The 15,136-nt window shown below is 39.9% G+C and overlaps 1 protein-coding gene across 2 annotated transcripts in view; it reads right to left on the bottom strand.

Annotated features, from left to right (window-relative positions):
* Positions 1–15,136, bottom strand: part of MTA1 (metastasis associated 1) — an 88,040-nt gene that overhangs the window by 13,519 nt on the left and 59,385 nt on the right. For both annotated transcript variants that reach the window (XM_072866888.1, XM_072866889.1), the window contains exons 12-17: positions 13,590–13,705; positions 12,598–12,749; positions 10,726–10,915; positions 10,258–10,347; positions 8,265–8,417; positions 7,159–7,194 (exon numbers count right to left, since the gene is read on the bottom strand). In XM_072866888.1, the coding sequence (XP_072722989.1) occupies positions 7,159–7,194; positions 8,265–8,417; positions 10,258–10,347; positions 10,726–10,915; positions 12,598–12,749; positions 13,590–13,705 (737 nt within the window). The remainder of the gene's footprint in view (positions 1–7,158; positions 7,195–8,264; positions 8,418–10,257; positions 10,348–10,725; positions 10,916–12,597; positions 12,750–13,589; positions 13,706–15,136) is intronic.

The following is a 15,136-nucleotide window of genomic DNA, read 5'->3' on the forward strand; positions in this document are numbered from 1 at the left end:
TTTATATTTACTCGAACTTACTAACTCCAACCTTCAGCATATCCACCACACACAAAAATACGGGTCCTTCATCTCGTATTAACATAATTCATCTTTTATTTTGTTTTTTTTTCTTTAACCAGTCAGGACATCAAGCAATTAGTCACAGACGGCATTTTGTTTTTAACTTCTGTTTACCAAAGAGAAGTATCATGCAGAACATGCAATATGCAGTAACATTCATAAGCACATCTTCAGTCATAACGAACGCAGAGAATTTAACACACACTTTCACAACCAGCAAGTTTACTATACTAAAATACATTGCTTTTAAAAATCCATACACTCTTCATATGCATTTTCCTTTTCCAAATGTAATTCTCCTCCTGGGATTCCACCCTTCCCAGCAGTAACAAAAACATCAACAGTACCAAATCTGTGAGCAAGCTAGAAAAAAATATAAAAATTCATGCATGAATGAGGCTTGATGAACAAGGATTTAACTTCCAAGTTATTGGTTCACTTGAACTAGTCTCTGTGTGTTGACATACACACACATACAGTTTTTTGCAAGCTTATAAGAATGCTTTAGTAGCGCTCGCTCTCAAACTGCCAAGAGTTGTTACTGCTGTGAGCAGACTGAGTGTCCACCTTCTAACAATCAAAGGTCATAAACTTTCAGGAACGTAAGTGCAACAAGCAGAACAGAGCATAAATTGTACCAAACACCACCTAGACTAACATTTTCTTAAAATTCTGTTGTACATAAAAACAATGTTAAAATTGCAATTTACTTACCTAAGTAAGTTCCTACCAAGATTGGCAAAGGAAAAGGAAAAAAAAGATTTAAGGTTAAAAAAAGGAAAGATTCACATAGTTCAGAATACAGTAGCCCAGCCCCATGCAACAAATACAGAAACACAGACTGTTTTGGTTGTAATGAAACACAGAAGTGATCACAGTTCTTTGTTGGACAGATAAACCCAAGACAACATTAAGCAAACAGTAACTCCAAATGAGAGATTCCACAAAGAAGAGCTTTAATTTTGGATGAGTAAATAGTGGTTCGTTACCCACCTCCTGCACATTTACCTCGTTGGATCTGGACAGTACTTCCTAAAATGCTTGGTCTAACAGTTGACATTAATTTGCTTCACAGTACCTCATAGATGATGTGTTTGTTCATGCAATGCTGTACCTTCTGCTAAGAGTACTTCAAGGACCCTACTAATACCTTCTGGGCAGTGACATCCAACTACAATGAGTCAGTAGCTACCCTTGGACAAGTATGTTGAGAACGGAGAGCCACTATCTATCTTGCTGTTGGGTCAATCAATACTGTCCCACCCGCATCCCTAAAAGAGCATCACTATATATTCTGTCTGGCTGCAAGACACTAAGTGGTTAAAAAAAAGAGGCAACAAACCCATGCACCTCACTGCTTTAGGGTTTGCTCATCCAAGCTATGTAAACTAGAAACCACTGAATTATTAGCTGTTCTTAGAATTGGGAGTATTACACATCATATACAGATATAATGTGTGTGTATATACATATATATCACACATGTAGTTTCCACTTAATTACAAGTTCAGGCTTTGTACTATCAGGGGCATTTGCAATTCTGCCCTTGCATTGTTATGCGTCCATTTCCTCTCATATTCATTACACCTGTTCCCTACCATTGCCTTGGGATATGCACTCTCCTCTCACTCAAATCAACATTTACATCTTACTCTATGCCATCCCTCATAAATGAAACCGTTTTCACTAGCTGATCCATAGAGCATGATGCCCATCTCCTGGTTTCATTTCCAGATCTCTCTCCATAACACCAAAAGAAACTAGTCACAGTATCACAGCTAAGCTGAAGGCAAGCGAAAAAAGTTTCACTTAACATCTGAATACAAAATCCTAAGTACAATTCTCAAAAACAACCTGTACTTTTGGCATATAATCTAAAGCAAGGAAGTTGCACAGGCACACAGTTCTTGGGGTCTCCAAAAAGTATTTCAAGCAACTTGTCATTCTTCCCAGCTGTGCTGCTGCTGGCAAGAAACAGTCATTCCTTTATGAAGCACTGAACATTTTCTCTCTTGACACTAGTCAGCATTACTCTGGTCCGGATATCAACAGCTAAAGCCAGGACTTTTCCCCAGTACCCCATGTATCACATTATTCATTAAAGGACCAATACTCCTACTGTTTACAGTCATTCCTGCCTGGGCAGATTTCCTTTGGCTGGTTATCCTCGACTTTGGAAGGGCAGCCAGGGCCACTGCTGATAACAGCAGATTTTAATGCAACTTATGCATACAGGTAAGTCCAAATTTTCTGCAAGGTCTAAGTCAGCCAGTAAAAACCTTTGAGATAAGTCTGGTCACCTCCATAGCTGATGCTAGAGAACTTCCTTATATTCCCACCTCGACAGATGTTTTTGATCAAGAACAGTATTTCCACTTTCATGCTTCTCTCTTGATAATGCCATGCTAGGCTGATGAATGCTTCCAGTTCTAGGAGTTCATTCATATTTCCCCAAAAGCAGGTGAGAAACAATGAACCAGAACATGTTAAATTAGATCAACGTTCCATTTTGGTTTAGAAATCCCCAGTAGCAGAAGCAAGGTATTCCAACAGTTAACCTCACTCAAAAATTTGCAGCTTGTTTCCAGCCAAAGTTTTTCTACTGTACCTTCTGGCTACTGCAGCTCATTATTCCATTCCCAGCTAGACTAAAAAGCCCTCTATTATTACACTTCTGCTGCTCCTGTCAGCAGAGACAAACATCTACAACTTCCACTTTGATAAAAGCATTTTCCATTATACAGTGTGTTTTCCAGTCCCTTCACCGTTTTCATGGCTCTTCTATAAACCCTCTCCAATTTTCAGCATACGATCCGCTACCATTTTATCAATGCAAGTTTGTTGCTGGGAAAAGCCTTCCCTTTATTTCAGCTACTCATTCATGTTCTCTCTCTTTCTGCCAATTTTAGAGTGCATGTGATGACCCTGAAAAACAAATTTGATTAGATGAAAGCTAAAGCTAGTGTAAAAAGAGAAAGGGGGGGGGGGGGAATCTAACAATGCTCCCTCCCTTCCCCCAGTAGGAATTTGCATAGACAAGTATCACATAGACCCCATATTGCATAGCTGTAATGAAAAAAGTAAACAGGGTCCAGAACATAAAACATCCTCTGTATGTCTCTAGAGGAAGTTTCATGGCAAATATTGTCAGCCAAGCTCCAGAACATTAATGAAAAAGCAATAAACTAATAAATTTTTAACATCTCACTGTATTTGACAGCTTATGAGACTCCATGTACTTTTCATGCTCCAAAAATACGAATCTGCAGGAGTTTGTCCATGCTAACCTAATGCTGAAGGAGAACTGGGAAGGCCATTGTATGCCTAATGATGCTGCCACTGCAATTTAAAGAAGAGGAAAACAAAACAGATGAAATGACTACACCCTTCTTATGAAATAGAGTGGAGGGAGAGAAGAGAGATGAGATTAAGAATATTTTCCTGTTCCTGGAATTCAAGCACCAGTTGAAACTCTAAGTGCCTGGCCAGACAAATCATATTCAAACCTTGAAAAAGTTCAGCTCTCCAGGGTTAAGCAGGGATGATTCAGAAAAAGAAAAGTTAAAGATACTTAGCTGGAGTTACAGTAGCAAGAGAAAAAAAACAAACAAGGAAACAAGAAAATTCCAAAGGAAAAATCTGAAGGACTCTTACAAGGTTCAGCAATTTTCAACATTTCCATAATTAGTTTTAACTAGTTCTGGCCGCAGCCCGCTAGCAACAGTCTCCTTCCTTTTTCCTCCTTGGTATCTCACCACCAAGGTTCCCCTTTTCCCAGCCTTTCCTTGCTTCCCATTACTACCTCTCTTAACAGAGAGTTCAACCTGACCAACCCACATCCGCACATAGACTAGGTGGTCTTCCATCTCCAAACCCTGCACCCTCAGTCATTGTTTGGGCACATTTAGGAACGGTGTTTCCACTTATGCAGGAACTTCACTGATTAACTTTCCTGAGGGCTGAATTCTAACTACTGACCACCCATCGTCCTAAATACCAAGGGGTGGTAGAGCTTCACATGAAAGTATTCCAGCAGTGCTGCCTGAAGGAACACCCAAAAACCTACATGAACAGTTCAATTTTCAGCAATGTTAAACAGCCTAATTCTAAATGAAGGCAGGTGCCATGGGAATATAAGTGCCTTAGAAACCTGGCCACCAATATATATGTATAAACATGGATCTTAATGCTTTAAGCAAAAATACTAGCTGCTAATTGGCTCGTTCCCTGCAAAGCAATCTCTTGATTTTATATTGCTTTAAGATCTGACCATGAGGAAAGCCTTACAAACTCATCACATGCAATCAGCTCAGCAACCAGCCATAATTTACAGCATACATACTTCCCCCAGAAGTTTGGAAGTAATAGCCCAGCACCAAAAGGCTTTTATCACCAGCAAAGAGACTTCAGCTAAAGCCCACCATACTAACTGTCCACTGTCATATGTCAGAGACTTTGACACAGTGACCTGTCCGAACTGTAAGGTATCTTCCAGGTGCCACCAACACAGCACATCAGCAGGAAACAAAAATCCCTGGATAATTCATATAATATTGCAGTAAGTTAACATCTTCTTGAAAACTCTTTCAACATAGGTGGACAAAGTGTCTTCCTGCACTTAAATCTGTGCAGAAAGAGTATTTTCAGTGTCCTCGTTCAGTCATCTTAACACCAGCCTTTCTTTGCAGTACACTCCTACAATGACCTAAACCAGCCAGTATGCCACCATGTATCACTAAGGGGAGAGGAAAAACATAAAAACACCCCCACCCCCAATTTCCCATAGTATCTATAGGAGCTATGTAAATGAAGAATCTGACTGGTTATAACAATTCAGTTTTACTCTCATTAATCTTTTTCTTCTATTTTAGGTCAGTTATAATTAAAAAAATCAGTCATTCTGGATAGATGGGTTTATTTCGTTCCTTTTATACTAACTCATTGGCTCCTAAATTCTGGTCACAAGGCTTCATCACTCTCGCTGTCATTCACCCCTTCTTCACAATGGTTCCAACTTGTGCTCTTCCTCTCCTCTGACCTCTCCTCTCCCTTCCCACCAGCAGCACCCCAAATTAGTAAGCCTGTATAACTCCATCCAGAGCCAAGGAGAAGTCTCAGCACCACGTTCCCAGTTCTAGCACGGCACAGGAAACCAGCATTAGCCATGCCCAGAGCCAGCAAAGCTTACCAGCTCATATGCAAGGCAACTGGGAACCAGTGCTAAACGGCACTGGAACAAACTGGCTCCAGGCCAGAAATAGATCCATCAAACTTCCACCATCTGTTTCCCTGTGCCCAGCAGATCTTGATCCAAGTTCTTTAAAGCTTGTTTCCTTGCAGGTGGTTCCCTTCCCTCTCTGTCTCTGCAAAGCTTCCAGCACCCCAGGGTCAGAAAATACTCCAGATGTCAAAACTGCAGTGACAAACGTTTTCCATTCACAAATAAATCTCAACCAACAAGTTTAAGCTGAACTGCTCACAAGAATATCCAGTTAACACTCACCACCCCAGCAGGTAAAGAGATTCTGGGACTGATTCGTACTCCGCTACCTAACAGTTATAGGAACAGATACTACTCCAAGTATTTCAGTGGCTGGCTGAGAACAGATCAACCAGATAAAGCAGCAGGCGCTCAGTGAGAGCCGGCCCCTGCACACCTATACACATATGCTTCAGAGAAACATGTATCCTGAGCAGCCTGAACAGGTACTTCACCAAAATCTTTTTTTTGTAAACTGCTCCTGCAACAGTTATGACTGAAATATATCTAATCAAATATGTATACCAGCAGACAGACGTTTTAAAACACTAAAACAAGAATCCTCCATTTCCAGTAAGTAAATGGTCTCAGGTTATCAAATCCAGTGCTCTACACAGAGAGAGCCTGAGGGAAGGGTCAGTTCTTCTTCCACTTCCCTCCTTTGGGCCACATCATCTCAGAGCTTCATAAGTGTGTCATCTGCTGAGTGACTCAGCAGTCCCCTTGCTGATGAGGACATTTAGCAGGGAGCAGCAGGCACGCCCATAAGCAGGTTGTCACTAGGAGCTGTGGAATTTCAGTGAGCTACTCCGCATCTACATCCCTCATTACTGGACAATGCTTCCGAGGAAGCCAAACTGACCGAGGCAGCAGGGTTTTGTTTTTCTTCCCAAAACACAAAAGTTGAAAAGCACATTAAAAACTCAGCAACACAATATTGAGGTATAAATTCCCAAAGAGAGCAAGACAGTAGAACGATCACTGTCCTCATTCTTATTGTATTCTCCACATGCGCTTATATATGCATGCATGTAAATATTGACAACAGTCATCCACTGTCTCAGCCATTAAACACAAAGCGTAACATCAGGGCATGCAGTGTGGGCCATTTCATGGTAACATGTAAGCTTAAGTTTTTGTGTTTGCCTGTCTCACAATGACATTTGTGTATCCTAACTATTCAAAATTGATCTGTTCTATTGAATTTAGTTAAGTGACATCATATGTACGTTTCCTGCATTATCACAAACTAAAGCTTCTGAGGTCTATTCAAGTAGTCAGAACAGACTAATTTTTAACCTGTGGTAATTTTGAAAACCATTTCTACTGCAAGTAGAGAACACACAGACCGTGTCTCGCCGGTGAGACTGTCCACTCACAGTGGAAAATATAGAGGCTTGAACCTGGGACTTGATGTGAATACTGTCTTCTATTCCTTTTGGTCAATGTGAATTTAAAAGTAGTTCAGGACACATGAAACTTGGATTTCTTAAAAGTCAAACAGTGGAACAACACCTAGTTTCAAACCAACCATCACAGCTTTCAGCAGTTTCACGAAACTGCTAGAAAACTGTTCTGTCAACTTGAGGAATTAGTAATCAATTCTGAACACAGCACTTCATGTCTTCAGTACGGTTGTGCGACTTGTCATCTGCATGTGAAAAGCCTGGAAGGTGAGCAGCATAACCATGGGTGGAAATGGTTACCCAAGGAACACTTAGACATTGACACAGAAGGTGCACACAGACTCATTAGCCACAAAGCACAGACAAGCCAGCAGATGAAACTAAAAATCACTCTCCTAGCATAAGCTGAGCGCAGCTTCAAGGTCTTACCCCTGCTAGGCATCAACAGGCGCTTCTTCATGTTGCCTGATAGAGCACAAGTGAACAGAAAAGAGAAAAACATCACATGAGCAACCTGAACAGCAGCAGTTTAAAAAGTTCTTAATGTTAAAACACAAACAATAAGATATCAAATGTTTGTAATTATATTTTAGGTAAGCCACATATAGAGTTAAAATTAAAGGTAAAAAATGAGACAGATTCTCTGTATCTCCCTCCCTGTTCAGAGTCACCATTAAACCAACTGTTCCTTTCCCTTGTTAAGGAGAGCTGCCCTCCATGCTCTCATTCCTGTTAAGACCATTTGAACAGACCCTTTTATCCTCATCTGAGAAAAAGACTGCACTTTCTCTTCCCTGACACTCTCAGGCAAGAGCAACTCTTCAGAACAGAGCCCTCGAGTCCGTGCCAGGAACATCCTGCGTCTATCTCCCACTTCAAACACCTTTCCCTTGCCTTTTATTCTTGTGGAGATGAAGCCCAAACTCCACTACACAGAGCTGCTCAGTGACAGGGCCGACAAAAGTGAACGCTCTGGTTCTGAACAAGGCAGGAGCAGGTTTATGCCATGCCAGATCTGGCACGACGTCTACCTCCCTCAGCTAAGCAGAAGCCTGCCTCTCTCAATGACATGCAGCCTCTGGTAGCTTTGCTGAAAGCCAGATAATCCACACATTACAAAGCCACCTGGGAATTGCACAGCTACTACCTACAGGTTAAAAAAGCTGTAAACCTCAAAAGAAAAAGGAAGCATCACTGGAAAAAGCTATCAAGGTTTTCTTCATACTACTCATTTAAAAACTGAAGGGACGTTTCTCCTTCACTATCCCATTTTCAAGGTTGGTCAAGCTAGGCAGAGTTCCACTAGCACAGCAGCTTTATGTGCATGCACCACCCAGGCAGTACACATCATATATCTCACCCTGAAGGAGAAAGGGGACAAGTGACTTTTACAAAAGGAAAAAATTAACCTCCCTCAAGAATAAGAAACTTGGAATTTACATAAAGGACTATAGTTTAAATAATCTCCTTGTATACCAAAAGCATAGAAGAAAAAGCCTATATAGACAATATACATTTTGCAGAAAAATATTTACCATCCATTCCATTGTGTTGTTCGTAACTTCTTTTTCCCAGGATAGTTGGGGACCCATTATTAATGACAGGCGTAAACTTAGCAGGAGTCAGATTGTTGAGAGAACTGGACAAGCTCTTTGCAGGATCTGGTTTCGGAGGACACGGATGAGACTCTGTTGTAAAACAGCAAGGTGAGGTTTTACTATTAGTGAACATACTGGAATTATAACTCTGAAAACAACCTGCAAACTTCCAAGGTGACCAAGTATACATCCCCTTATATACAAACTATCTCAGTCAATAATTTTGACTGGAGATTGCTATTTATAGAAAGCATTTTAATTATATTTAGGAATTCATGTCTACTGAAGATGTTAAAACCAATGTCATAATATTATCCTAAGATAAGAGTCGATAACAAAAGCACTTTGTATCTATTTCCAAAACACTATTCTCTGACAATTTGGGATCATTTTGGGCATGCTCTATATTAAAAGCCATCTTTGGGCAGTAACACCCCTAAACTCTGAGGAAATTACAACTTTGCCAGTTTTGCAAGGTTTGTAAAAAATACCATTGCTAAACTGGGCAAACAAGTGAGGATTCAAAGCACCACCATAAAGAACACACAGAGTCTGAATGCAAACTTTTGGCCAAGGCAGAGATCAAGCACATGCTGTTCAACTGAAAAGATTTTGAGAGAGTTACAAGCAACAGCAAATGGGACCTTCAACTGACTTTTTCTCTCACAGTCCCAACAGCCAAGTAACATATAACTTAAAGCACACTTAGCACGACACCTCCAAAAATACATTCTCGCCAGTCCATCAGCCTCCCTCCGTTTCTTTCACTCCTTTCTCCCAGCTCAATAGTGAAATGGAGACCTTCACACACCGCTAATGAAATCTCAAAATCTACTGCTATATTCTGTACAACTATTAAAAGCAGGATTTTATCCAACAGCAAAACTTCTCCCTTTATTGGCTTTATTTGGTTGCACTATACATATCCAAAGTTTCCCAATCTGTGTATCTCATTAGTATACAGTAGAAGTACAACACTCAACAGAGAAGCAGTAAAAATTTAATAAACCCTGAGCCTTACAATATTTCATCAACAAAAATGTTCAAAGAAACATAAAATCAACTTCAGTGTTTCTTATCAAAGTAAAAAGGCAATTTCTTTGTTAATCTGGAAGCCTTCAAAGTACCACTGTCCAACCTAGCTTTCTGTGGTTAGACTCATGTTAGACTGCGGTAGCAACCTGAGACATGTCTTTAGGGTAACTCTAGCAACTGGCAACACTAGGGAAAATCATTTTGCATTCAGTTGGAGTCAGAGCTGGCATGTCACATAGCTGGCCTCTTCCAGCACCTAAAACTTACACCAAGGTCCTGGACAGAGCTACTCAGTACTCCCCCACAGATCAGCTGATGAGGCTCAAGTCCTCAAGAAAACCATAAACTGCCGCCTCCTGCCCCCCAAAAAAACAAGAAGAAAGTAAAGAATGGAAATATAGTCCCCTTGTCTAGCTCTAGACAGAACAGCCAGCAATTGATTCACAAGCTATGGGACACAGTGCTGTCCTAAACCCAAGAGGCTTCTTGGAGGACCCAACTGTAGGAACTGCCTCCAGACAGCTCAAAAATTGGAACACCAGGACTGACCAATTGTTCCCAAAACATTATGTTCATGCCTCCATAGCAGATGGTAACTTGTCCCCACATACACCAGAGGCCACAGCAAACACATCCCTCTCCTCACTTGAAAAAGTTTCTGATACAGCTCAGTGAGCCCACAGTGGACTGCTGAGCCACTAGGTCCATCAAATTAAGTAGGAAAAGGAAAAAGGACAAGTTCATGGGAAGGTTTTCATGTTTTGTTTTTTAATCCAGAACCAGCATCTAAATCCAGAACCGAATGGAAAAAGAAACAGTTAGCAGAATTAGCTAGTAGGGTTTTTTGTTTGGTTGGGGGTTTTGTGTTTGGTGGTGTTTGGTTTTTTTTCAATACCTAAATACCGGAGTACTGCTTCTAAGGGCTTTCGAACCACTTGCTTTAATAGCAATGGGTTTTCTGATGCCTCAGGTAAACGTGCTGTGCCTGTAAAACAAAGAAAAATAATTAGAGGGTAAAGACATTTAGATATTATAGTAAAACTAAATTAATAACTCAAATGTCCCGAAAGAGCTTTCCAATCAAAAGGAATTTTACAGGTTGCAAGCATGTCTTGGCAAAAGGACTCAAATGCAGAATGCTAAATGTAATAGCAAACATGAATATTTTAAACCAAACAACAACTCATGAATTTAAGTTATTTGTCTAGCCTGCAATCAGAACACTCTGCAAGTATAGCCAGATTTTGTGAAACCACTAGCTGTGAGCAAGAGAGCATCTCAAGAAGTTGCAACTCAAACTTTGTAGGAAAGGAATCTCAAAGGGCTCCTTTACAAGTAGGTGCCCAGCTGCATCACCACTCACATTCTGCTTTGATTGCTGCACTGTTAATAGGCAGATAGGGATGTCTTGCAGCATGCCAAGGGCGCAAGATATCTCGACATAAGCGTCTGGCAATTCTTGTCAGTTTTGTTGTATGGAGATAGAAAGCTTGTCGTGTCTTCATAGCAAACTTGGGACTCCCACTGTTTCGTACTGGCACACCATGAGGACTCTAGAAAGAAAGAAAAATAAATATGGTTTCTAAAAAATAATTATTAGGAAGTATGGTTTTAAAGAAGAGAAAGAATATCATATAAAATCACTTTCAACTACTGATTCACAGATGTAAGAACAGAAACAGTATTACAGATGAAAATATTTTCAGCCCAGCTATTCCTCATTTCCCAAATCTTACCCATCAACATTTGGAATTTTCTTCCAAAATATCTCAAAGGATAAAACAAAGGTAAACATTTTCTCTTCACAGCAATTTATTTCTGTGCTGTCCCAAGTTTTAAAGCAGGGATCCAAAAGCCAGACCTAAAGAAGTTACCTGATGCTATCACATGATTTAGTGCTTACAGAGCCACAAGAAGGACTCTCAAACTTTGGGTGCTTAGAGTTGCTCTGGATAACTGCAAACTCCTTATAAAAAAAAGCATTTGTAAGAGGGAGAGGAATATCAGAAAGTAGCTGTATGGCTAAAATATATATCACAAGCTCACTTCCCAAAGTAAACTTACAGCATGCAAGATTGTTTTTGTCTCAAAATTGCAAGAATTTCATTTTAATTCTTACTCTGAACTCAATGAATGCATTTACAGAGTTGCCAAATATCCACTGCATGTAATAAAGAATAATGGTGAAAGATGTTTATCTACTACAGAGAGCAAAAGTTGTATTTCTTCATGAAAAGCAACTAAGTCAACCAATAAAATAACGAAAGTAGTATCTTGTTATCTCAAACCTGCCCACAGCTGGAAAATAGGAGGAAATTTCAGTTTGGGGAGAACAAGGCTTTCCCCTCTGACTATTTACATACTTTTTAATTAACAAACAAGAGGTATAAGGCTGATAAAACCTGGCAGTTATCTCAGCAATTAGGTAGCTTCAGAGGGCAAACAGAAGCCTGGAAAGGACAGAGGTTAAACAAAAGAAATAGAATAGAAAGGGAATGATAGCAAAGACTAGGAGAGAGGAAAGAAATTAATCTAAGACCAAAGTTCAGTGTGCACTATCCTTCTGTCCATGTGATGCAGCTACTTTTTCCAGTCAGCTCAACGTATGATGCTTCCAGACTCAACTTCCACCAAATTTGGAAAAATTCTGAGAATGTTGGTTTTTAAGTAAAAGGGGAAAAATTAAACAGAAGCAGCTCATACAATGCTTACTCAAAACCTATCCAAAAGGAAGGAGGATTAATTAAAAAAAATAGGATGAAGTAGAAAAACAAGATACGGGATCTCTAAAAAGCCACTAGCTATTTGGAATATGTAATTTTTAATGTGCCTTGGGAAAGGGAACAGGTTTCAGGAAATAATTAATTCCTTTATGGAAAAAAAAGTTATCTTCCGCCTACAGCAAAAATCATGGAAACCAAATACCAGAAACACTGGCTGGCATTTCAGTTTTTTCCATCTTCATTAAGTTATCCCATGCATTTGATGGCTAGTTTGCTAAACAAATGATGGGTTTTTTTTTTCTCAGGGCAGTACTTGGCAACAAATTACTTACAGCTGAAGTTAAGGTGCCAGCTTTTGCAAGACATGAAATACCAAACCCAAGGACAACAATGGAGGCTGAAGGCATTCTTTTTGTTGTTAAATATTTAAGAACAGTGAACAATTACTTAGATAGCATGGCACCTAGCTTTCCAGGCAAGAGCACCGAGCAGTCTGCTTTGCAGATACCTACCAAATTATTGCGGTTTGGTCCTGGTCTCTCCCCATCTAACCGTGTTGGCATTTTCAAGCCACCGTATTTCTTCCAGTATGTCCAACAGGATGCACAGAGGCGACACTGCATGTTAGGGGGACCCCAAGAATACCACTGGTAAGACTGTGTGGCTAGAGATAACAAAGGTGGAAATTATATATATCCTTAAACAGGATCACTTTTCAGAGCTTATTCTCTTTAGAATCATCACAAAAGAAAACCCACACAAAGACAGTGCAAAGCTCAAACAGACCTTAAAAACCTGATGATGGTTTCATTGTCATCACCACTGTTAACTGTACTTGTGATTTCAGCAGAAATAATTATAGATATAAACCCCTTCAAAACAGGAACAGAAAAAAACAACTAGTAGGATGGGAAATTTGCTGCCAGTGAAACGGAAAGCTCTAATTTTGCAAGACTGGTAGACAACAATTTCTGCAGAGTATGGGAGAGAGAGAGGGGGAAGATTGTCTTCAGGAACTCCCCATACATTAATTTTACGACTAAAAAAATGTAAGAAACCTGTGACTTGACTTCTCATATAGCCCTACATTCCAGCATCTCTAAAGGCTCCTCATGAAGGAGCACAATCATTAGAACTCAATATATTAATATCAGGCAGCAGACCAAATACAATATCACCACATATTTTGAAATCTACTAAAAAATAATGAAAAAATTGTCAAGTTCACACCTTGGTAATTTAAGTCTTTGCTCAACAGCTACCTGCAATTACGTAGGACATTTACTAACTCCCTCTTTAGTACGTCATCATTTTATTTACAAATGTAACGCCAGTAACAACAACAAAAAAATCTTTGCTTAAATGCTGCTATGTCAAATTCTGTGCCCCTGCCCTTCCAAAGCCTTCTCTCCCACCCCCCACCACAACACAGCTTTTATTTTACTGTTTGCAACACAGCATTCACACTCTCTATGCACAACTGTCATACTGGCATGTCACTTACTATAACAGCTTTCACAGGCCCGTCCTGCTCCCGTGTTCTGTGCCTGTACTCCAGTACCATTTACCACTCCTGGTTTGACATTATTTACATTGATCTGGTTGGGGTTTGGCTTGTTACTTAAAACACAAAGCAAAAAGGAGGACAAACATTAATTTAGGCATGCAATTTCCCATGTGACAAAAAAAATACCGCCCAAAATGTTTGAAGATTTGAATTTCATTCATCACATGGCTTCCAGAACAAGCTGTACTTACCAACAATCTGACTTCCATGAAAACACCGTCTCCAATAATATTTAAATAACGCTGATAATAAAAATAGCTATAATAAGTTAGATGCCATTTTCAAGAGTCCAAAACCATTTAAAAACAATAAACCAGTGAGGCCAGGTAGGTTAAGATACCCTCGCTATCCCAGACATTCTAATTGAGGTGACAAAAAGATCTTATCTACAGATCTTTCTCCGTCCTCAACATGAGCGATATTTTATTTTAATCTCCAAAAAGAAGCCTGGGGGAAGGAGCAGTAGAGGTAGATGGAGAAAGGTCAACCCCTGCCCTATTCAGGGAAAGATAACCCTAGACTGCAGTCACAAATATTTCCATATTGTCTTACTGCAAAGGTTTGCATCATGTAGCCACAATTGGCACAAGCACACCCAACACGTCGAACTAAATCTTTGGACATAGCGTATACATAGGTATATTAATGAATATGAGCCTTCTGGCAAGTCTTAAATTATGTTCTGCACTTCTACTAAAAAGCATTTAGGTTTCTACTAAAAGGAGAAAGTCTGAAAGCTTAACATCCGCAGAGCAGGAAATGCATTGATGGCTGTCACTAATACATTCTAATATAACAATGTCTGAATCACCTCAGCTCATCCCTATACTCTTCTTAAAAGTGTTGACTCAGAGGGAAAAAAAAAAAGCTACTGGCAGGAGCTGAGAATGGAAGGGCAAACAAAACCTTGGCATAGAGAGCAGTATGGAATAGTACAAAATCTCTGCAGAGGAAGAGGTGTCAGAGGGGGAAAAGGAGGCATTCAAAAAATCCTTGGCCTGAGAGGGAACAAGAAGGACAGAGAATTGATACTGCAGGGACAGGACTTCTGGGGAACAGAGGAAGATGGGAGAAGTCACACAAGAAGTTTCAGAGAAGAATACACAAGGAGCTTATAAAACACACAAGGACTCCCAGGTGCTGTTAGGAGCTCAGCTTATAGAAGCAACAAAAAGCAGGCAGCCTTTGGTGCCAACTTCTGAACATAAACCCAAATTGTAGTGCCAGTTACACTTCCCTCATATTCTCTTACTTGAAGACCGAAGGAAGTGGGCATTAGTTTTATTTCCAACTAATAAACCCATTATTTGGAATCCACTTATTCAAGCAGAAATATCTTAAAATGGCTTTCTGAAAACACATTTTCTTACACATCAACTGCACATTGACACGGGAGTCACAGTAATTTCAGTGACCCAGAATACTTACTTTTCTCCCTGGCTAGCTCTGCAAAAACTGCATTGTGGGAATATGGCCAAATTAAT

Source organism: Ciconia boyciana, chromosome 7, assembly GCF_034638445.1.
Source record: "Ciconia boyciana chromosome 7, ASM3463844v1, whole genome shotgun sequence".
Taxonomy (NCBI): Eukaryota; Metazoa; Chordata; class Aves; order Ciconiiformes; family Ciconiidae; genus Ciconia; species Ciconia boyciana.